We start from the raw sequence: 16,627 nt of genomic DNA, 5'->3' as shown, positions 1-16,627 counted from the left end.
TTTATTTTATTTTTACTTCTTAAGTTTTATTTTGTATTGTGTCAGCAGGAAGCTAAGGCTGAGCAGAGGACTCACTGGAGTCTTTGATGAAAATAAACATTAAAAACATCTCACAATACTCTTCTTGCACGGATGTTATGCGCTAATCTTTTTACTGACGTGTTTTAACTAAATAGTGATCATGTAATCATTTAATGATTACTTCACTTTGTCAGAAGTAAGGCCCAAATCATTTTGTAACGAAGAGTAGAGAAACACCGCCATCTGCTGGAGAACAACGCTCAACATGGTTTCCACTTGACGTCCCTCACCGCGTTCACCGTCCAACCAGAGAGAAAATGATACCTTTACTGCCAAGACAACCGGCGGCCGTCTTAAAGGCACTTCGAGGGTCCCTTTGAGTAAGAGCTCTTAACGTGAACACAAGTTTAACAGTTTTGAGAATTTTCTGAGCTCTTTTGACTTCAAATGAAGACCCTGGTTTCACGCCTGTCAACTTGATTTAATTTGCAATTGCTTTTGTGATGTTGAGAACTACAGACAAAAACAACGAATGCTGTTTGTTTATTATTGAATTGAATTGAATTGAATTGAATTGAATTGAATTGAATTGAATTGAATTGAACTGAACTGAATTGAATTGAATTGAATTGAACTGAAAGCCTTTGTTGCCATTACACTTTCAGAACAAGGAAATTTATATTGACATGTATGAATATATGTACAGTCATATGTGCTTGATGTGTGGAACTTATATGTTTGTAAGTCACACACACACACACACACACACACACACACACACACACACACACACACACACACACACACACACACACACAAAACACTCTTTCAGGGAGAATTGAGGGAACAAAAGAGCCGACGAGAAAGTTGCGTGCATTCCGAGCGGTACTCGAACACAGCACGAGATTTCACGACTGTCATGGCGTCTCCCTTGAAGGGGGTTTGGTACCGGAGAGAGTAGCGCCTGCCAGTTATCCTGTTCCTTTGTACACGCTGCACTTCAGCCGGGCTGAATAGGTTTTTCAGAGCGGATAGTCACCATGGGGAGCGTCCATGCCAAGGTAAAGTGAATTGACCTTCTGACCGCCGCCCTTTGCGTGTCTCATTGACCATGACCTCCCTGTCCAGCCCAGCCGGAGCTGAAGGCTTCAGACTCCTCGGCGTTTGTACTCGGTGTACTCTCACCCGTGGCCGTGGGGAAAGAATCATGCATGGAAACTCAGAGTTAGAAATGAGTGTGTCACGGTCACTTTTATAGGTTGTGGTTATATGCATTTGTTTTTATGCCCCTTATTATGTGATAATTTAACCCTTCGCTCGTTCTAGTCATTGTTGGCAATGACACGTTCAATACGCTCAATACGACCATTGGTGATTTATCATTATTATTATTATTATTATCATTATTATTATTATTATTATTATTATTATTATTACTTGTTTATTCATAGAGAAGAGGGTCACTATTAAAGTTTTTGCTCGGGATAAAATAATGTGATTATTTTTTATTTTATTTTTTTCCATTTTGCTGTATAGTTTGTCGTATGAGTCCATATTTTGTTAATTTATTCCAGTTTATTTGACTTTTCCCCATCAACAGAAAGCAGCTTCTCTGTTCAGTATGGCATTTAGCTTCACAAAGTTCCAACATTGACGGTATTCAAGTTTGGACTCTTCTGTTGGTGCAGAGTTTGGATCCCCTGCCGATGCACGGGAGGGACCTGGGCATCCACCCTGAAGACTTTGTGGAAACTCCAGACGTGGAGCAGGAGGCAAAGCAGGAGATCCTGGAGAACAAAGATGTGAGAATCACTGGCAGTTGTGGTGCTACCAGTGTCGTTTTGCCTTCCTAACGTTGGTAGTTATGTGTGGTAGTTAAATGTTCTGTGGTATTTTATCATTGTTGGTTGTAACCCAGATACTCATTAGTGAGTCCTAATTACTGTTTCACTATTTTTTTTTGTTTCTTTGTTTTAAATAGTTTTTGATTACAGTTTAATAGTTACTTTAGTTTTAGAGATGATTTGCTTTATTACCAAAATTCTCTAATTATATTGTGGCCAAGCCAAGGTGTTTTAAATAATCCCTCTGAAGTGTGAAAGAACTGAACCTGAATCTGCAGTCGCAAAGTTTGAGGGAGGTGAGAAATGTTGTTGATCTCTTGCGTTTGCAGGTGGTCGTCCAGCACGTCAACATTCAGGGACTTGGGAGAACCAAGGAGGACCTGCTCGGCTACGAGATCTCTGACGTCTTCCACGCCAAGAATCTCATCGACGTACGTACAGTGTGACGGTGGCGGGCCCAAAAAAATTACTTTTACACTTTGAAACATTTGTTATAATGCTTCGTTACCATCATTCTGTGGCGGCTCAAGGTGATGAAGAGGGCGCACGTGGCCAGGCAGAAGCTCCTCCGCCTGGGGGTCTTCAAAGACGTGGAGGTCCTCATCGACACTTCAGAAGGTAAGGTAGCAATTTTTGAAGGCCCTCCGGGACCTTTGGATGCCACCCATGGGTAGCTGTTTCCTCTTATGGTTCCTCAGTGCCCTGCCATTATTATTACTGACTGTTTCTGTTTCTTTGTTTCTCTAAGCACATTGTGGTGCTGTTTAAATCAAAACGTTTGTTTGATTGATTGTGTTCCTTGCTCAGGCTCAGACGCTTTGCCCAACGGTCTGGACGTAACATTTGAGGTGACCGAAGTCAAGAGGGTGACGGGGAGCTACAACACCATGGTTGGCAACAATGAAGGCAGCATGGTGAGGAGAACTCCCTCCGTTGATTCCACTTCACATTTTTTTTTCTTTAGTTGTCCGTCCGTCTATCTTCTGACAAAAATGAGAAAAGTGCAACCACCTGCTGCAATTGTTGCTGGCCGCACTGCTCACAAAGTATTTGCCAAAATTCAGTTGTGAAAGTGAGTGTTCTGTGATGTCACAAATGGCAGGCTGTCTGACAACTACCTCATGGTTTGCTGCTGTCTCATTCTGAACATGCACAGGGTACAGTGAGGCATCAGTCATGGCAGGATCACAAATGCACAAAAACAAGTTATTGCTTTTCTGATCTAACTCAGTAGTGTAACCAACCAGCCAAACTTTTACCATATCGTGGCTTTCTTACAATACAAATGGAATTCAAAGTGCCTTCAGGAGGAGCCTGAAAACCCAGACAGAGTGCTATATTAGAGAATACAAGTGATCACTTTCAGTTTGAGACACACATGCGTCATTTCTGCATCTTGATTTATGGTTTTGTTGACTGCCATTAAAAATAAAACAGATTTTAAGCTGAGTTAAGAATTCTTCCTTGGAAGGCCTCTTAAAGGGCACATTAGCGGCTGCAAGTTGCTCATCATCAGATCTCATTTTGATGTCTATTAAAAAACACCATATGATTAAATATAATGATTTTCTTTTCCCTCTTTTGTTTTAGTTTATTTTGTAAATTGTGTGAACTCTCTATGTACGTGTAAATTGCTAGAGGCACCGTCATATTTCTGGGGGGTATTTTTAAGTCACATTGTTCATGCGCGACTTTCTTTCACATTTGCTGGTAATTCAGTTATTTGCCGTGCTTGCAAACCATTCCCAGCAGAAGAATCGGGTCGGTGTATATTTAATTGCATAAGATAATGTTCAGCTCAGTCCGTTCACCAGCCCATTCAGTTCACCTGGTGCAGGTAACACCAGGACACACCTACCAACAGGATACTCATCAGGCAGACACTGAACTCTACTGAAGTCTACCGTGATGGAGCCGTGCCTCGTCCTTGTTGTGCCTGAAGTCTAAAGTGTGTCACCTGTCTGCCACCAGGTGCTGGGCCTCAAGCTGCCCAACATGCTGGGCCGAGCTGAGAAACTCACCTTCCAGTTCTCCTACGGGACCAAGGAGACCTCCTACGGCCTGTCTTTCTTCAAGCCCCAGCCGGGACACTTTGAACGCAAGTACGTCAATGACTGACCTGACCCCCTTTTTTTTTTTTAAAGTTCCAGTGTGTAAAATTTGGCTTGATTTATGTTTTTTATATTGGTAAAAGCTTAGCGTACTGCCCATAAATACATTAATAAAAGTGTATACTCAGAGTACAATAAAAGTAATTTGGTTATCCTACTCTTAAAACAGTTCTTATTTATTTATAATATACATAGATCAAGGGCTCCAAGTTAGTTTGCGCCACAATATTTCTAAGGAAGCCTGGTGTGGACAATCCAGCCAGCTGCCTGACAGCACTTTTGGTATTTAGGGTGAATGCTGGTGTCCTTTGTGTGCGCAGGCCACCGTAGTTCACTGGCAAACTCGGGAGAGGGAGGGCACTAAGTCCCGAAAGGGACTTAAGTGAAAAAGCGCTGCAATCTAAAATGTGACCACTTGATGGCAATGTTCCCTTATAAAAGTCTCCATATATTATAGCCTTCACTTTAAAGGTCACGTGTTATTCCCATTTTCTGACTCCAGCGCAATCAGTTGCACACCACTAATTGTTCAGAAAAGAGCATATTTAGCCCTTTGTTCAAACTATCCCACCAAAATGCTCAGTTTTAGCTTCTTTCTTAAAGTGATGCTTTGTTTATCTTCCATGTGATTGGAGGTGGACAGAAACAAGGCGCCCTGCATGATGGTTTTTCTCCTTTTTGGGCGCTGTTGTCCAGAACCAGGGGGAGGAGTCAGTGCTCTTTGTGGCATCACAAAAGGCTGATGATATTTTAGAGAACAGTTTTTCAGTGGACACTTTTCTAAAAGTAGGGAATCTGAAATTCATACACAATATCAGAACAGAGCTTGAGCAAAAAATGCACCACCACAGAGGCAGATTCTGAGCTGTGTTCTTTTCAGACCTGGTGTGTCTTCTGTTTCAGCCTCACCCTCAACATGTACAAAGTCACTGGCCAGTTCCCGTGGAGCTCCCTAAAAGAGACGGACAGAGGGATGTCTGCAGAACTCAATGTAGGCATCGGTGCAAGTTAATGTGTGTGTGTGTGTGTGTGGGGGGGGGGGTTATTAGATTGAGAGTTTCCACCCAAACATATGAGGAACGTTTTCTTATGAAAGTTTAACACACGCGTTTCCCCTTTTTTCTCATTTAAAAATAATCATCTGTATAATTTTTAAGTCACTCTTGAATTCAGACCCAAAGAGGTTTGCATTTGCAAAGAGTGAATTGAGTTCCCCCTGTTAAACCAGCAGTTACTCAAAACCACCTTTATTCATTAGAAGGCAAAATATCTCTCTCCTCTCTCCCTTTGAAGTGAAGACAAAATGCTGATGATGTGTGCAAAGTCCGCTGGCGTTGAGGAAATTCACTCCCATGACCTTTCGCCCCCACAGTTTCCTCTGGGGAGAACCAACCACACGCTGAAGTGGGAGGGCGTGTGGAGGGAGCTGGGCTGCCTGGCTCGCAGCGCCTCCTTCGCCGTGCGAGAAGAGAGCGGACATTCGCTGAAGTCTGCCCTCTCGGTACGACCTCGTTTCTTCTCCTAGTGCACAACATTACATATAGCTCCTGACGTAGAGAAGGTCCAGTGTGTAAAATCTGGCTTGATATATGATATTTTTTATATTGGTAAAAGCTTAATATATTGCTCGTAAATATTTTCATAGAAGTGTATACTCACAGTACAATAAAATATCATTTGGTTTTCCTACCCTTAGAATGGTTCTTATTTATATATCAGAATATCCATAGATTAAGGGTCTTGCTCCCAGTTAGCTGCCATCCTGCATTGCCATATTTCTAAGGAAGCCTGGTGAGGACAATCCAGCTGCCTGACAGCACATTTAGTGCTTAGGGTGAACATTAACGTCCTCAAATAAACCAACGAAGAAGAAGGTGGACGAGGTGTACAGGTTTGGGTGCGCAGGCCTCCGTAGTTCACTGGCAACCTCGATAGAGGGAGGTGTCGCGAAACCTTAACACTAGATGGCAGTATTTTTCACCCTGTACCTTTAAATATTCTCGTTCATTTCAGAGATGTTTATTTCTGTGCTCTGTCTAATACAGCCCTTGCTTTGTTTTTCTGCAGCACACCATGTCAGTAGATTCAAGGAATTCTGCCATATTCCCCAGCAGAGGTGCCTTACTGCGCATTAACCAGGTGGGTGTGTGTGTTCACTAAGCAAGTAAAGTGTCAGTTTTCAATCGTTTTTTTCAATGTTATTTCTTTGTCAGTATTAGTTCATTGGGAAAATGTGGGTATATTGACACCCACTTATAAGTAGGTGGTCGTATTGCACCAGTAAATATGGAAGGCAGTCCAGGTTGTGGATCTGCTCAAGGATCCCTTTGGGGGTTTTGACCTGACATCACAGTTTGTCTAAGGTGGAATTAAATTGAAAAGGAGATCAGAAAGCAAGGATTGGATTGGATAGAATAGATTGTATAAAGTGTTACTTACTTCTGAATATGCAGTTAAAACAACACACTCATTTTTCATTAGCTTGACCACACAAGTGCATAATGAGATTAAAGTCTTTGAGGTTTGCAGCAATTCTCAATGAACATGGCAGTAGTTCTCACCATATTATTAATTCAGTTTAATTTCCTTGCCTTAAAGTAGTCATTGGAGTCATGAATTTCCTCGAGAGCAGAATCTCTCTTCCTTCTCCTTTGTGTGCTTTTACTGTCACTGAATGGTGCGTCTGCCCTGCAGGAACTGGCCGGGTACACGGGAGGAGATGCCAGCTTCTTGAAGGAGGATGTGGAGCTTCAGTTCAACCGACGGCTCTTCTGGGACTCGGTGAGTCGCGGCCACAGCTGCGTCCGACAGTGGTGCCCAATGGCTGAAGTGGTGTAGCAGCAACACTACCCAGTTGGACGTTGATTTGCATGTTTGAGAAAAAGCTGGAGTTGTTGCTGAAGCTGCTCTGAAACGGCTGGTGATGTCTTCGACCGTACCTGCTGTGTCCTTGCAGGTCCTGTCTGCGTCGCTGTGGGGTGGGATGCTCTATCCTCTGGGAGGACAGCCGTCCTGCATCGCTGACAGGTAACCGCCCGCCCCCAAATATAGTAGCTCAGTGCTTTGACAGCAGAGATTGATGTTGAGGCAGCCGTGGCTCTGTGACTGTCATTAAGATCGTTCACGAAGACCTTTGTTTTATCACTAGGTTCTATCTTGGAGGTCCCACCAGTGTACGAGGGTTTGGGATGTACAGCATTGGGCCACAGAGTGAAGGTAAAACAAGAGCAATCATTAAGTTGTGCCCCTCAGTTAAAAAAGAAAAAAAGGACAGTGTTAAACAATATAAATAAATAAATAAATAAATACATATCAAAAAAAATATCCATTCAGGCTTGCAAATTTTATTGAATTTTTTTTTTAATTTGGCAATAATTTATTTTTTTTATTGTTTCACCAAACAAATGACTGTGTCTTATAGGCTTAGGGTTTAGAAATTATTTCAGAATCCATTTGTGAGTGCCCAGAACCCAAGCATGATCTATTGAGCAAAATAAAAAATCAGATGAAAAAATCCTCTAGGTAAAAAAACAAAAAAACAAACAGCTGAATTAATTAAGGGGAAAGTTTTATTAAAACCAAAATGCACTATTGGCTATGACCAGAAAGTGGAGCAGTGCGCTGCAATTTCCTACTTCACCAGCAGATGCTGCTAAACTCCGCGCCATGTCAAAGGAAAATGAGCTTCAACGATTTTATTTTTATTTTCAATTATCTACAACATACATTTTCCCACCACAAAACAACACACAACTAAAACCAAACAAAGGCCCACAATAATAATGACAAACAACACAAAAAAACAAACCCAACAAGCACATCAGACAAACGAGCTCAACGTTTGTAACTTCACATTTGATCAAGTCGTGAAATATAATGAATGTAAATACATGTATGCCTGTATCACATATAACCTGAATTCCATTCCTCTCCAGTGAGTAACGCCATGTAGCACTTCCTAATTGATACGTCCATCACAATATGGCCCTTTTAAATTCTGGCATTATTCCTTCATTCAATGTCGTGCATTTAATGAATGGGCTTGGACAGAGACAAGTTCAGCTCAAAGCACGTCTTTACCCTTGAATGGCAAGCGCCCTCTGCAGGCTGTTCCCAAACAGCGATTAGCTAATCGATGGATTGATGTTTGCCTTTCATGCTAATGACATTATACATAGAATAGAATAGAATAGAAGGCCTTTATTAATCCCACACCAGGGAAATTTGCATAATTGCAGCAACAAAAAGTAGTGCAAAGAAAAGGAAAAATTATCTTAATTAAAAAGAAATAAAGAACAAAAAACAAAATAAACTATTTATAGATTAAGAAGGAGAAACGAGATATTTACTTGTTAAGAAAAGTTGGATTATTTACAGTTCTCTACAGTACATGCATATAAATACAGATGAAGTACACATACATTTAAAGGCTTAAACAGAGCAACCGGCAGCTCAATCTTCTGTTCTGTCTGAAATGTTGTGCAGGTGACTACCTGGGCGGCGAGGCGTACTGGGCAGGCGGCCTGCACCTCTACACACCGCTGCCCTTCAGACCAGGCAAAGGCGGCTTCGGGGATCTTTTCAGAACGCACTTCTTCCTCAACGCCGGCAACCTGTGCAACCTGAACTACGGTGAGTAGTAGACGCTGCGTTTAGTATTGAATAAGAAGCCGGTGACAGATGACAGTCCGGTGATCTTTTTTGGGGGGGGCGGTAGGGGGTGGCAATGATGGGCTACATCAATGATGATACAAGCTATAAGTCTTGCGTAGGCAAATATTGTCTTAAAATTCTACCAAATCCCAATTAGAATAGAATAGAAAGCATTCATCAAAAAAATATTTTAATATTATTTTATTTTATTTTCATTTTGCAAAGAATTTATCCCACATTGGGGAAATTTACATAATTACAGCAACATGTAGTGCAATAGAGAAGAAAAAATGTATTAATTCAAAATAAATAAAATAAAAACTATTTATAGAGTAAGAAAGGAAGAAAAAATATATACATATATATTTTGTCAAACATATATATGGATTATTATTACCATTATTACCAATATTTGCCAGGGAATCTTTCTATAGGTTTGGCTACATCAGAGGCCCACCACCGAATTGAAATAATGTGGTTGTTTGTTATTGTTATGAAGACAAAATGAAAAGACAAAACTACTGTAGTTCTTCAGAATGTGTTGCAAGGGACGTCACAGTGCAGGTGCTGCATGTGTTTCATTGTTAGCGACCGCACTGAAAAAGTGCACTTGAAGACCTTGAAGGCCTTTGCGCCAGAAACTCTGTGTAAATAGCGCCAAAAACGGTGATTCCGATCCACGGAGGGGACGCAAAAGTGAAAATCAGCGGAAAATGCGCCGAGGCGCAGGTAGCGGCAGGGTTGCGCCAGATTCATTTGAATGTATTGAAATGAGTCATTACGCGCAAAAGGACACACCCCCTTCTATGCAAAGATGCCTCATTCAAACAGCGGCAGATTCAGAAAGAGTTTGCGCTCGTGTCCGCACGCAGTTTGACAGAGGGAAACACCGCCAGCCAAAACCAGGAGCAGCTTCTGTCTGTCAAAGTGTTTCTGGCTTCTGAGTGAAACTTTCCTCTCTGAAAAGCCTGAAATATGTATATGGCTCCCCAAATCTTATATATAGATCGGCATAGACTACAGTATATATGCCAATATTTTAGATAGGCTATGAAAAATACAAATGGTGCTCAGGTGTTGGTGACTAACGCGTCTTGACTTTCTTTCCATTATGGCAGCAGTCTTGGTAGACGGAGGAGGCATCGTAATGCAGGCGCGCACAGGAGCGTTTATCCTAGCAGAGTTTCGCTGCGCAAACTGCTCTCAGGTTGCCAGACCGCAACATTCGCGTGGGGCGTGTTTGCACCTGCATGTCATTAGCACAAAAACCTTTGTGGATACCCGCTTCTGTGGCGCAGATTGCAGCCGCAATCTCGCCACAAAACGCGCCTCATTTTACCGCTGCGTGTGTGTGTGTGTGTGTGTGCGCGCGCAGGTGACGGGCCCCGGGCACATCTTCAGAAACTGGCCGAGTGCATCCGCTGGTCGTACGGAGCGGGCATCGTGCTGCGACTCGGCAACATCGCCCGGCTGGAGCTCAACTACTGCGTGCCCATGGGAGTGCAGAGCGGAGACAGGTGGGCCCACGCTCACTGACGCGTCTTTTCCAATGACATGATTCACAAAATGGTCCTGGTGTTCATCTTTTGTGCAGCAGTTATGTGGATTAAGCACGTGAATGTGGTATTTATGTGAAGCAGGGCATTTAAGTATATATATATATATATATATAGGAAAGCCAAATGACTTTTATTGTACTGCGAGTATGCACTTCTATTAATGTTATTATGGGCACTATATTAAGTTCTTAACAATATGAAAATCACAAATCAGGCCAGATTTTACGCACTGGACCTTTAAATGAAACCAATAATAAGAGTGTTGGGTAAGCCACAGTAACCTTGTTGTTGGCCGTTGACCTTGGTGTCATGACGAGGATGCGTTTCACTAAAACAGACACTTGCAAATGTGATTTTTTTATTATTATTTTTTTTGCAATGAATCCCCTTGGAAGAGAACATGCAATGCACAAACAATTGAATCACTGAATAGTAGACATGTCCATTCAAAAGTTTAGTGTATGTCAAATTTAGTTCACTGGAATGGTCAGAGTGCATTTTAAGAGCCGTGAGAAATTGCATCTGAAAGCTCCATATACCAAAATGTCTCTCTCTCTGTCTCTCTCGCCCTCTCTCTCTCTCTCCCTTTCTCTCTCTCTCCCTCTCTCCCTCTCTCCCTCGCTCTCTCTCTCTTTCTCTCACTCCCTCCCCCCTCTCTCTCTTCCTCTCTCTCTCTCTCCCTCCCTCCCTCTCTCCCTCTCTCTCTCTGTGTCTCTCTCTCTCCCTCCCTCTCTCCCTCTCTCTCTCCCTCTCTCTCTCGCTCTCGCTCTCTCTCTCACTCTCTCTCTCTTCCTCCCTCTCTCTCTCTCTCCCTCTCTCCTCACCTGCCAGGATATGCGACGGTGTCCAGTTTGGGGCTGGAATCCGCTTCCTGTGACCTGGTCCCTCTGCCGGCCTGGGACTGGATGAGAGAAGGGAGAATGTCTTGTCGTTTGTGAACCTGTAAGCTGTTCAGAGTGTGTAGCACTAAGCATGGCTCGTATGTTGTAGGGAAATGTGCCTGACCTCCCCAACCAACCACCCAGCCAGCCAGCCTTCCTCCCCTGCCCCCTTTGAATTGCACCAGTCAGTCTGTCTTTTCAAGAGACACAGAAGAAGCACTGACCACGATGACGACTAGGGTTAAGAACCATCACTATTTCCAAGAATACGTATAAGGTATTTATTCTGTTGAAGTCCCCTCCTCTGGAAACCTTTCAAGGTGTTTCATCGTTTCTCATTCCCTCCACCCCCTCCCTAGAATAATAAATCAGACCGCTAAATGAACACCATAGACTTCACACTTCTCCGACCCAATCACTTTTGTTCCCTTTGTCATTCATTGAGCACAGCAGCAGTCAGGGAAACCGAAGCTGGAGAAACCAGCCCTGTTTTTGTTTTTTGTGTTCAATTTATGCGACCCTCTCACCAAAGCAGTTGGTTTCACATGTGCTAATGTGCAGGCGGCCTGTTGGGGAACCCTCCCAAACCTCTCCCCAACATCACTTTACCCCCCACACTCCACCCATTTACCCAGTCAACATTCACCACCAGTGCTCTTACCCTGACTGCTCTTTTTGATGTTGTTTAAAAACTGTTCAGAAATAAATCACTTCTGTCCCCCTGATGATGAGTCTCCTTCCATTATGTTTAGATATCGACCCATGTCACTGTTGTATATCATTCAGTGCTTTTGTTGACTTCTTGTTTATGACCTGGATTATTCTTATATTATTTGATGTGGTCGCCTCCCCCTCCAGTGGCTAAGCTTAAAGGTTGCTGTTAAAAAAAATACATTTTACTGCCCATAAATACATGAATAAAAGTGTATACGCGTATATATATATATATATATATATATATATATATATATATATATATATATATATATATATACATAAGAACATACATAGACAAGGGTCTTGTCAGGTACTATCTCTCCTCCTCCTCACGCAGCAGCAGAGTAGTAGCAAAACAAAACAACAACCAAAAACTTCACCTAAACTCTGCGGGTAGTTGTTTAATGTGTTTGCTTTTATTTCAATCTTGACAAGGGTCTTGCTCCTACTTAGCTGCAAGTCTGGACTTAAGGAAGTCCATATGCCAGTGCTCTATATAAGAAATGCACTATCAGACAGGCTTCCTTTAAATAAATCTACACACTGGACCTTTAAATCACAGCCTTTGCACCTTTACGGTATAACAGTGCAACAATGCAGTGTTGCACAACTTAGTAGTTGCAGTAACATGATTTTGGTTTGTTTTTTTTGTTTTTTTTATTATAGTGGACAGGTCGATATGTCAGCATTACCTGGCAGGAACCAGATCATGGGTGAGCAGCCCTGTGTGATATCCTGGTTAGGACTGGTTATTTCCCTTTGCTAGCTGCAGGTTTAGGGCAGATTGGACCTTGTTCCAGGAACCTGTGCAGAGCAGTTGAGTGTGGCTGAAGCTGGAACGGGTGTTTTATCACAGCATGGTCTGTGTGGGACTTGGTGCAGCTGTATTGCAGATCGACGTTGGAAAGTAAAGCAAAAGCAATCAGTGTAACGCCACAACAAAATCTATGAGGAGCTATTGGCTGTAAGGCTTTGGTTAAAAAAAAAGGTGCATTCTGTCCTAGACCACAGCAGTTTTGAAGGAATGTGTGAAAAATCAAAGCCTGAGCTTCGCTGGTGGTTAGACATTGTGCAATTTTTGTGATAGGTGAATAATTAAACATTGCCCTTTCGTACCTTCAATGTCCTTGAACCATTAATAGACTTGCATGTTTAAGTGTACAATTTCCATTTCCTGAAAGGTCAAGTAAGCAAAAAAACTGCGTTGTTATTTTATTTATTTATTTATGTATTTATTTATTTTAAGTACGTTGTCCAAGAAATACATTGAATAATATTTCTGCATCGTCGATACTCCAAATTTGAGTTTGGCTATGCCTAAATACCACTAGCGCCGTTTCACGCGTGAACGCGCAACCAAAGGAGGGCCGGAGTACAGCCTCCCCGCGGGGCCGCGCACGTACGACACGTACGGTCGAGTATAAACAGGGCTGCTGCGAGGCCGAGCCGCGGTTTCCCTGTCACAGATAGCGGCAGGTGTGCGTGGACCATCGGGGGGACGCGCGCACACACACTCACACACTGACACCTGAGCGGCGGGTCGCATCGGATTCGTTTGGATTTATGTCCCCCTCTTTTATACCTTTCTTAGCATTTTAGCAAGAGGAACGGCGCCGCAATGTTGTGGACGGCGAGTCAAGTCGTGAGGAAATTCTCCACCACGTCGGTGAGTAACCGCCGCCTTTTAAAGCTGCTAACGTGGAAATGAATTAATGACGCCTGTGGCTCGACTGTAACGTGGGTTGGAAGAGTTTTTGAGGGGGTTCGGGGGGTTGCCAGGTCGCGGTGACTCGAAGGTAAACAGGACCGAGTTGGCTCGGGGTTCGTCGGTGCCCCTTTGCCACGTTATACACGCCGTCAGCCGGACTCCCGCCCTCCGTGCGTCCCTCACCGGCCCCCACTATACTGTACAAGACCAGGGGGGAGTTGCATCAGCCACGGTGATCCGCGGCGGCTTATGGACGAGCTGCGTATCGACGGTCTGGTCCACTCAGCGGCCACGGCTCCTCGAACCGAGGAGGCACCATCGTCCGTGAACGATGTTGCGAAAGCAGTCTGTCAGTTAGCAGCTGCTGCTCTTGACAGCACCATTCATCCACGGGGGTCTTCTGGCTTCTACGGTGCCGTCTGGTCCGTTTGGTCCGTTTAGTCGGGTCCAGCCAGGGCCGGTGGAAAGGCAAATATGCCCCGCACCCCTCACCACTCGAACCACATTGAGCCCCACTTCCATAGCCCCGCAGTTCATGTTCAGGTCAGGGGGTCTGTTAGCAACTCCTATTACTGTAAAAGAAGATTAAACAGCGACTGCTTGATATACAACTTTCTCAGTCGTAAGCAAAGCTCAGCGGATTGTTTCCAACACGTTTGCACATTTTTGCTATGTGATGTATTTGTAATTGTATAATTCCACTTTGCACCCGTTTCCAATCTCAACTCTCATTATTTGGGAGTGTTCTCACTGACTCTGGACCATTGACCGCTTCACCTATTAAGTATATTGCGGTTCTTCCAAAACTAATGGGGTTACATAACATGTATTTGTCATCACAGGTTTTTATTTTGATATCATGTGAAAGAGACACCTTCGCCTCACAAGTAGTATGTGCTATGAAGTCTGCAAACTGTTGAAAGTGGTGTCACATCTGTGTTTTTCACAGATACAATGCAACTAATAATTGTATTGTATCTGTGTCTGGCTTTGCTGCTAATTCAACAAATCCAAATCTCCACCTTGATAAATGTGTCTTTCCGGATACTACTCGTCAAACAAAGCCAAAAACAACTGAATACATCAATTAATAGGCTAACCATTGACCATCAGTAGATTTCTTTGACTTAAGATTGCAAAGTTTTTCATGTGCCCCCTTCTCCTCATATGAGAGAACAAACATAGTAACGCAGATGTCGCTGAGCCTCCGTCAGAGTCTAAACTCAAGTTCAAGTATGTCAGCTAGTGGCAGAATTCCATCTCTCTCAGACTAGTTTGGTTCTGCAGTGTCTCTTTAAGAGTACTGTTAGGTGGCGGGGGGGGGGCTCTCTGCCCTGCCTGTCGTGAAGACGGGGCCTCTGCTCGAGCGGGTTACGTAACATCAGCCAAAACCATCCGGTCGGGGCAGTCAGGAAGCCCCTGTGTCAACTACACAAAAAGCCCCAGACTACATGGAGATATCCATCCATCACTGTGCTGTACACGATGATTCCAGTGAGCTCAATGTGTGTGTGTGCGTTCTCTCATTTCAGAATTACTACCAGAACAAGCTCAGACTGGCCATCATTGGCCAGAGCCTGTTTGGCCAGGAGGTGTACAGCAGCCTGAGGAAGCAGGGCCACAAGGTGGTGGGCGTGTTCACAGTGCCTGATAAGGATGGCAAGGCTGACCCGCTGGGTGAGTAGCCCCGCCCCCCTCTATTCAAAGATTTTATTTGTCACATGTGGCGTTACATGGCAGTGCGATGTTGCTGTGGCAGAACCTGATGTGATTGTACATGCGAGGAATAAAGAAAGTGTACAAAATAAGAGTCTATAATATATGTTTTACAGAATACAAGGTTAAAATGTCTTAAAAGGTGGCAAGTACAGATAAGGGTGTTTGGAGTGTCTTTGCACACAACCTCTGCAAGATGAGAGGCCATCAAAAAAGGGTGGTTGGGCTTGGTGTTGCTTTATTTGCATTAGCTAAGCAGGCTGCATTCAAATCCAACGATGGGTGGAACTCTGCCGTATCGTCCCACCCACTGGCTTAGTTGCAATGGGAGTTTACACTAAATTACCACAACAGTGCCCATTGTGTTGGCTAAGTTGTGAGAGTCAGAGTGCGAGATCTAAGGAAGACAAATGGTGGTTTTCACTGCTGAGAACAGATACAGGTATCAATAGCTCACATCTGTGGCTTCATCAGTTTGGCACTTCCTTTTCAAAAAAATGGTAAATGGACTGCACTTATGTATTGTTTTTCACATTTTTTCAAAAAAAGACTTTAAAGGTCCCGTGTGTAAAATTTGGCTTGATTCATTATTTCTATATAGGTAAAAGCTTAATATAGTGCCCATAAAAACATTCATAAAAGTGTATGCTGGCAAGACAATAAAAGTCATTTGGTTTTCCTACCCATAGTATGGTTCTCATATATATTAGAACATACATGGAGCAGTAAGGGTCTGTCTGCTAGCGAGCCGCCATCTTGCACCTCTATTTCTTTAAGGAATTCTGCCTCAGGCGGCTTCCTTAAAAAATTTTACTCTCTGGACCTTTAAGCCATTTTTTGGAAGCAGAACAAACTATAAGCACCTACAAGACCTAATTATATTTTAATATATGTGAATGCACAATCAATTTGATGGCTTTGTTCAGTGTTCCTGTAAATGGGACAATCTGACCTCTGAATGTGAAACTGTTTTATCAGGCTGATGAAAATGTAGGTAAACGCACCTCATGTCATTGTCAGTGTTCCACAGATCCTTTGCCCGCTATCAATGCAACCCACTATTGTTATTATGCAGCATGGGAGCAATGAGGCGATGCCCAGTCTGCTTCCTAATCACATCAGACATAATTACATTTTTTAATTGCACAATTGGAAGGCTAAGTGCTTCGTTTTGGGTTTGTACATAAAGTAATTGCATGCGATATGAGGTGTGTGTGTGTGTGTGTGTGTGTGTGTGTGTGTGTGTGTGTGTGTGTGTGTGTGTGTGTGTGTGTGTGTCGTACACACCTCTGGGTCAGCAGAGGCCCATCGGCTCTGCAGCGGGCCGCTCCTGGACAAAGGCAGGACCCCTTTCCCCCCACATTAGTGGGATAGTAGCTCCATTGTGTGCGGAGAGCGCCCCCCTCCTGCGCCCCCC

General features: G+C 43.4%; 2 protein-coding genes across 2 annotated transcripts in view; both read left to right on the top strand.

Annotated features, from left to right (window-relative positions):
• The first annotated feature begins 922 nt into the window (after positions 1–922).
• Positions 923–11,794, top strand: samm50l (sorting and assembly machinery component 50 homolog, like). Its single transcript, XM_076011391.1, has 15 exons — positions 923–1,082; positions 1,710–1,823; positions 2,195–2,296; positions 2,396–2,483; positions 2,673–2,779; positions 3,837–3,967; positions 4,880–4,967; positions 5,349–5,477; positions 6,044–6,115; positions 6,671–6,757; positions 6,933–7,003; positions 7,125–7,192; positions 8,462–8,608; positions 10,005–10,146; positions 11,020–11,794. The coding sequence occupies exons 1-15, from the start codon at positions 1,062–1,064 to the stop codon at positions 11,063–11,065; spliced, it is 1,413 nt and encodes a 470-aa protein (XP_075867506.1). The 5' UTR covers positions 923–1,061; the 3' UTR covers positions 11,066–11,794.
• A 1,429-nt stretch (positions 11,795–13,223) lies between these two features.
• Positions 13,224–16,627, top strand: part of aldh1l2 (aldehyde dehydrogenase 1 family, member L2) — a 22,145-nt gene continuing 18,741 nt past the window's right edge. The window contains exons 1-2 of the mRNA XM_076051447.1: positions 13,224–13,452; positions 15,027–15,171. Of these exons, the coding sequence (XP_075907562.1) occupies positions 13,405–13,452; positions 15,027–15,171 (193 nt within the window). The 5' untranslated portion in view covers positions 13,224–13,404. The remainder of the gene's footprint in view (positions 13,453–15,026; positions 15,172–16,627) is intronic.

This window comes from Nelusetta ayraudi, unplaced genomic scaffold, assembly GCF_046127955.1.
Source record: "Nelusetta ayraudi isolate G7.1 ecotype Tasmania unplaced genomic scaffold, CSIRO-AGI_Nayr_v1 ptg000135l, whole genome shotgun sequence".
Taxonomy (NCBI): domain Eukaryota; kingdom Metazoa; phylum Chordata; class Actinopteri; order Tetraodontiformes; family Monacanthidae; genus Nelusetta; species Nelusetta ayraudi.
Note: the sequence above shows the minus strand (reverse complement) of the source record. Positions and strands in the feature narration are given on the sequence as shown.

What these genes read in the sequence shown, in the direction of transcription:
- samm50l (XM_076011391.1), top strand. Translation starts at nt 1,062, where the DNA reads ATGGGGAGCGTCCATGCCAAG. An exon ending in CGCTGAAGTCTGCCCTCTCG is followed by an intron (nt 5,478 to 6,043) that starts GTACGACCTCGT and finishes GTTTTTCTGCAG; the next exon opens with CACACCATGTCAGTAGATTC. An exon ending in CCTTACTGCGCATTAACCAG is followed by an intron (nt 6,116 to 6,670) that starts GTGGGTGTGTGT and finishes TCTGCCCTGCAG; the next exon opens with GAACTGGCCGGGTACACGGG.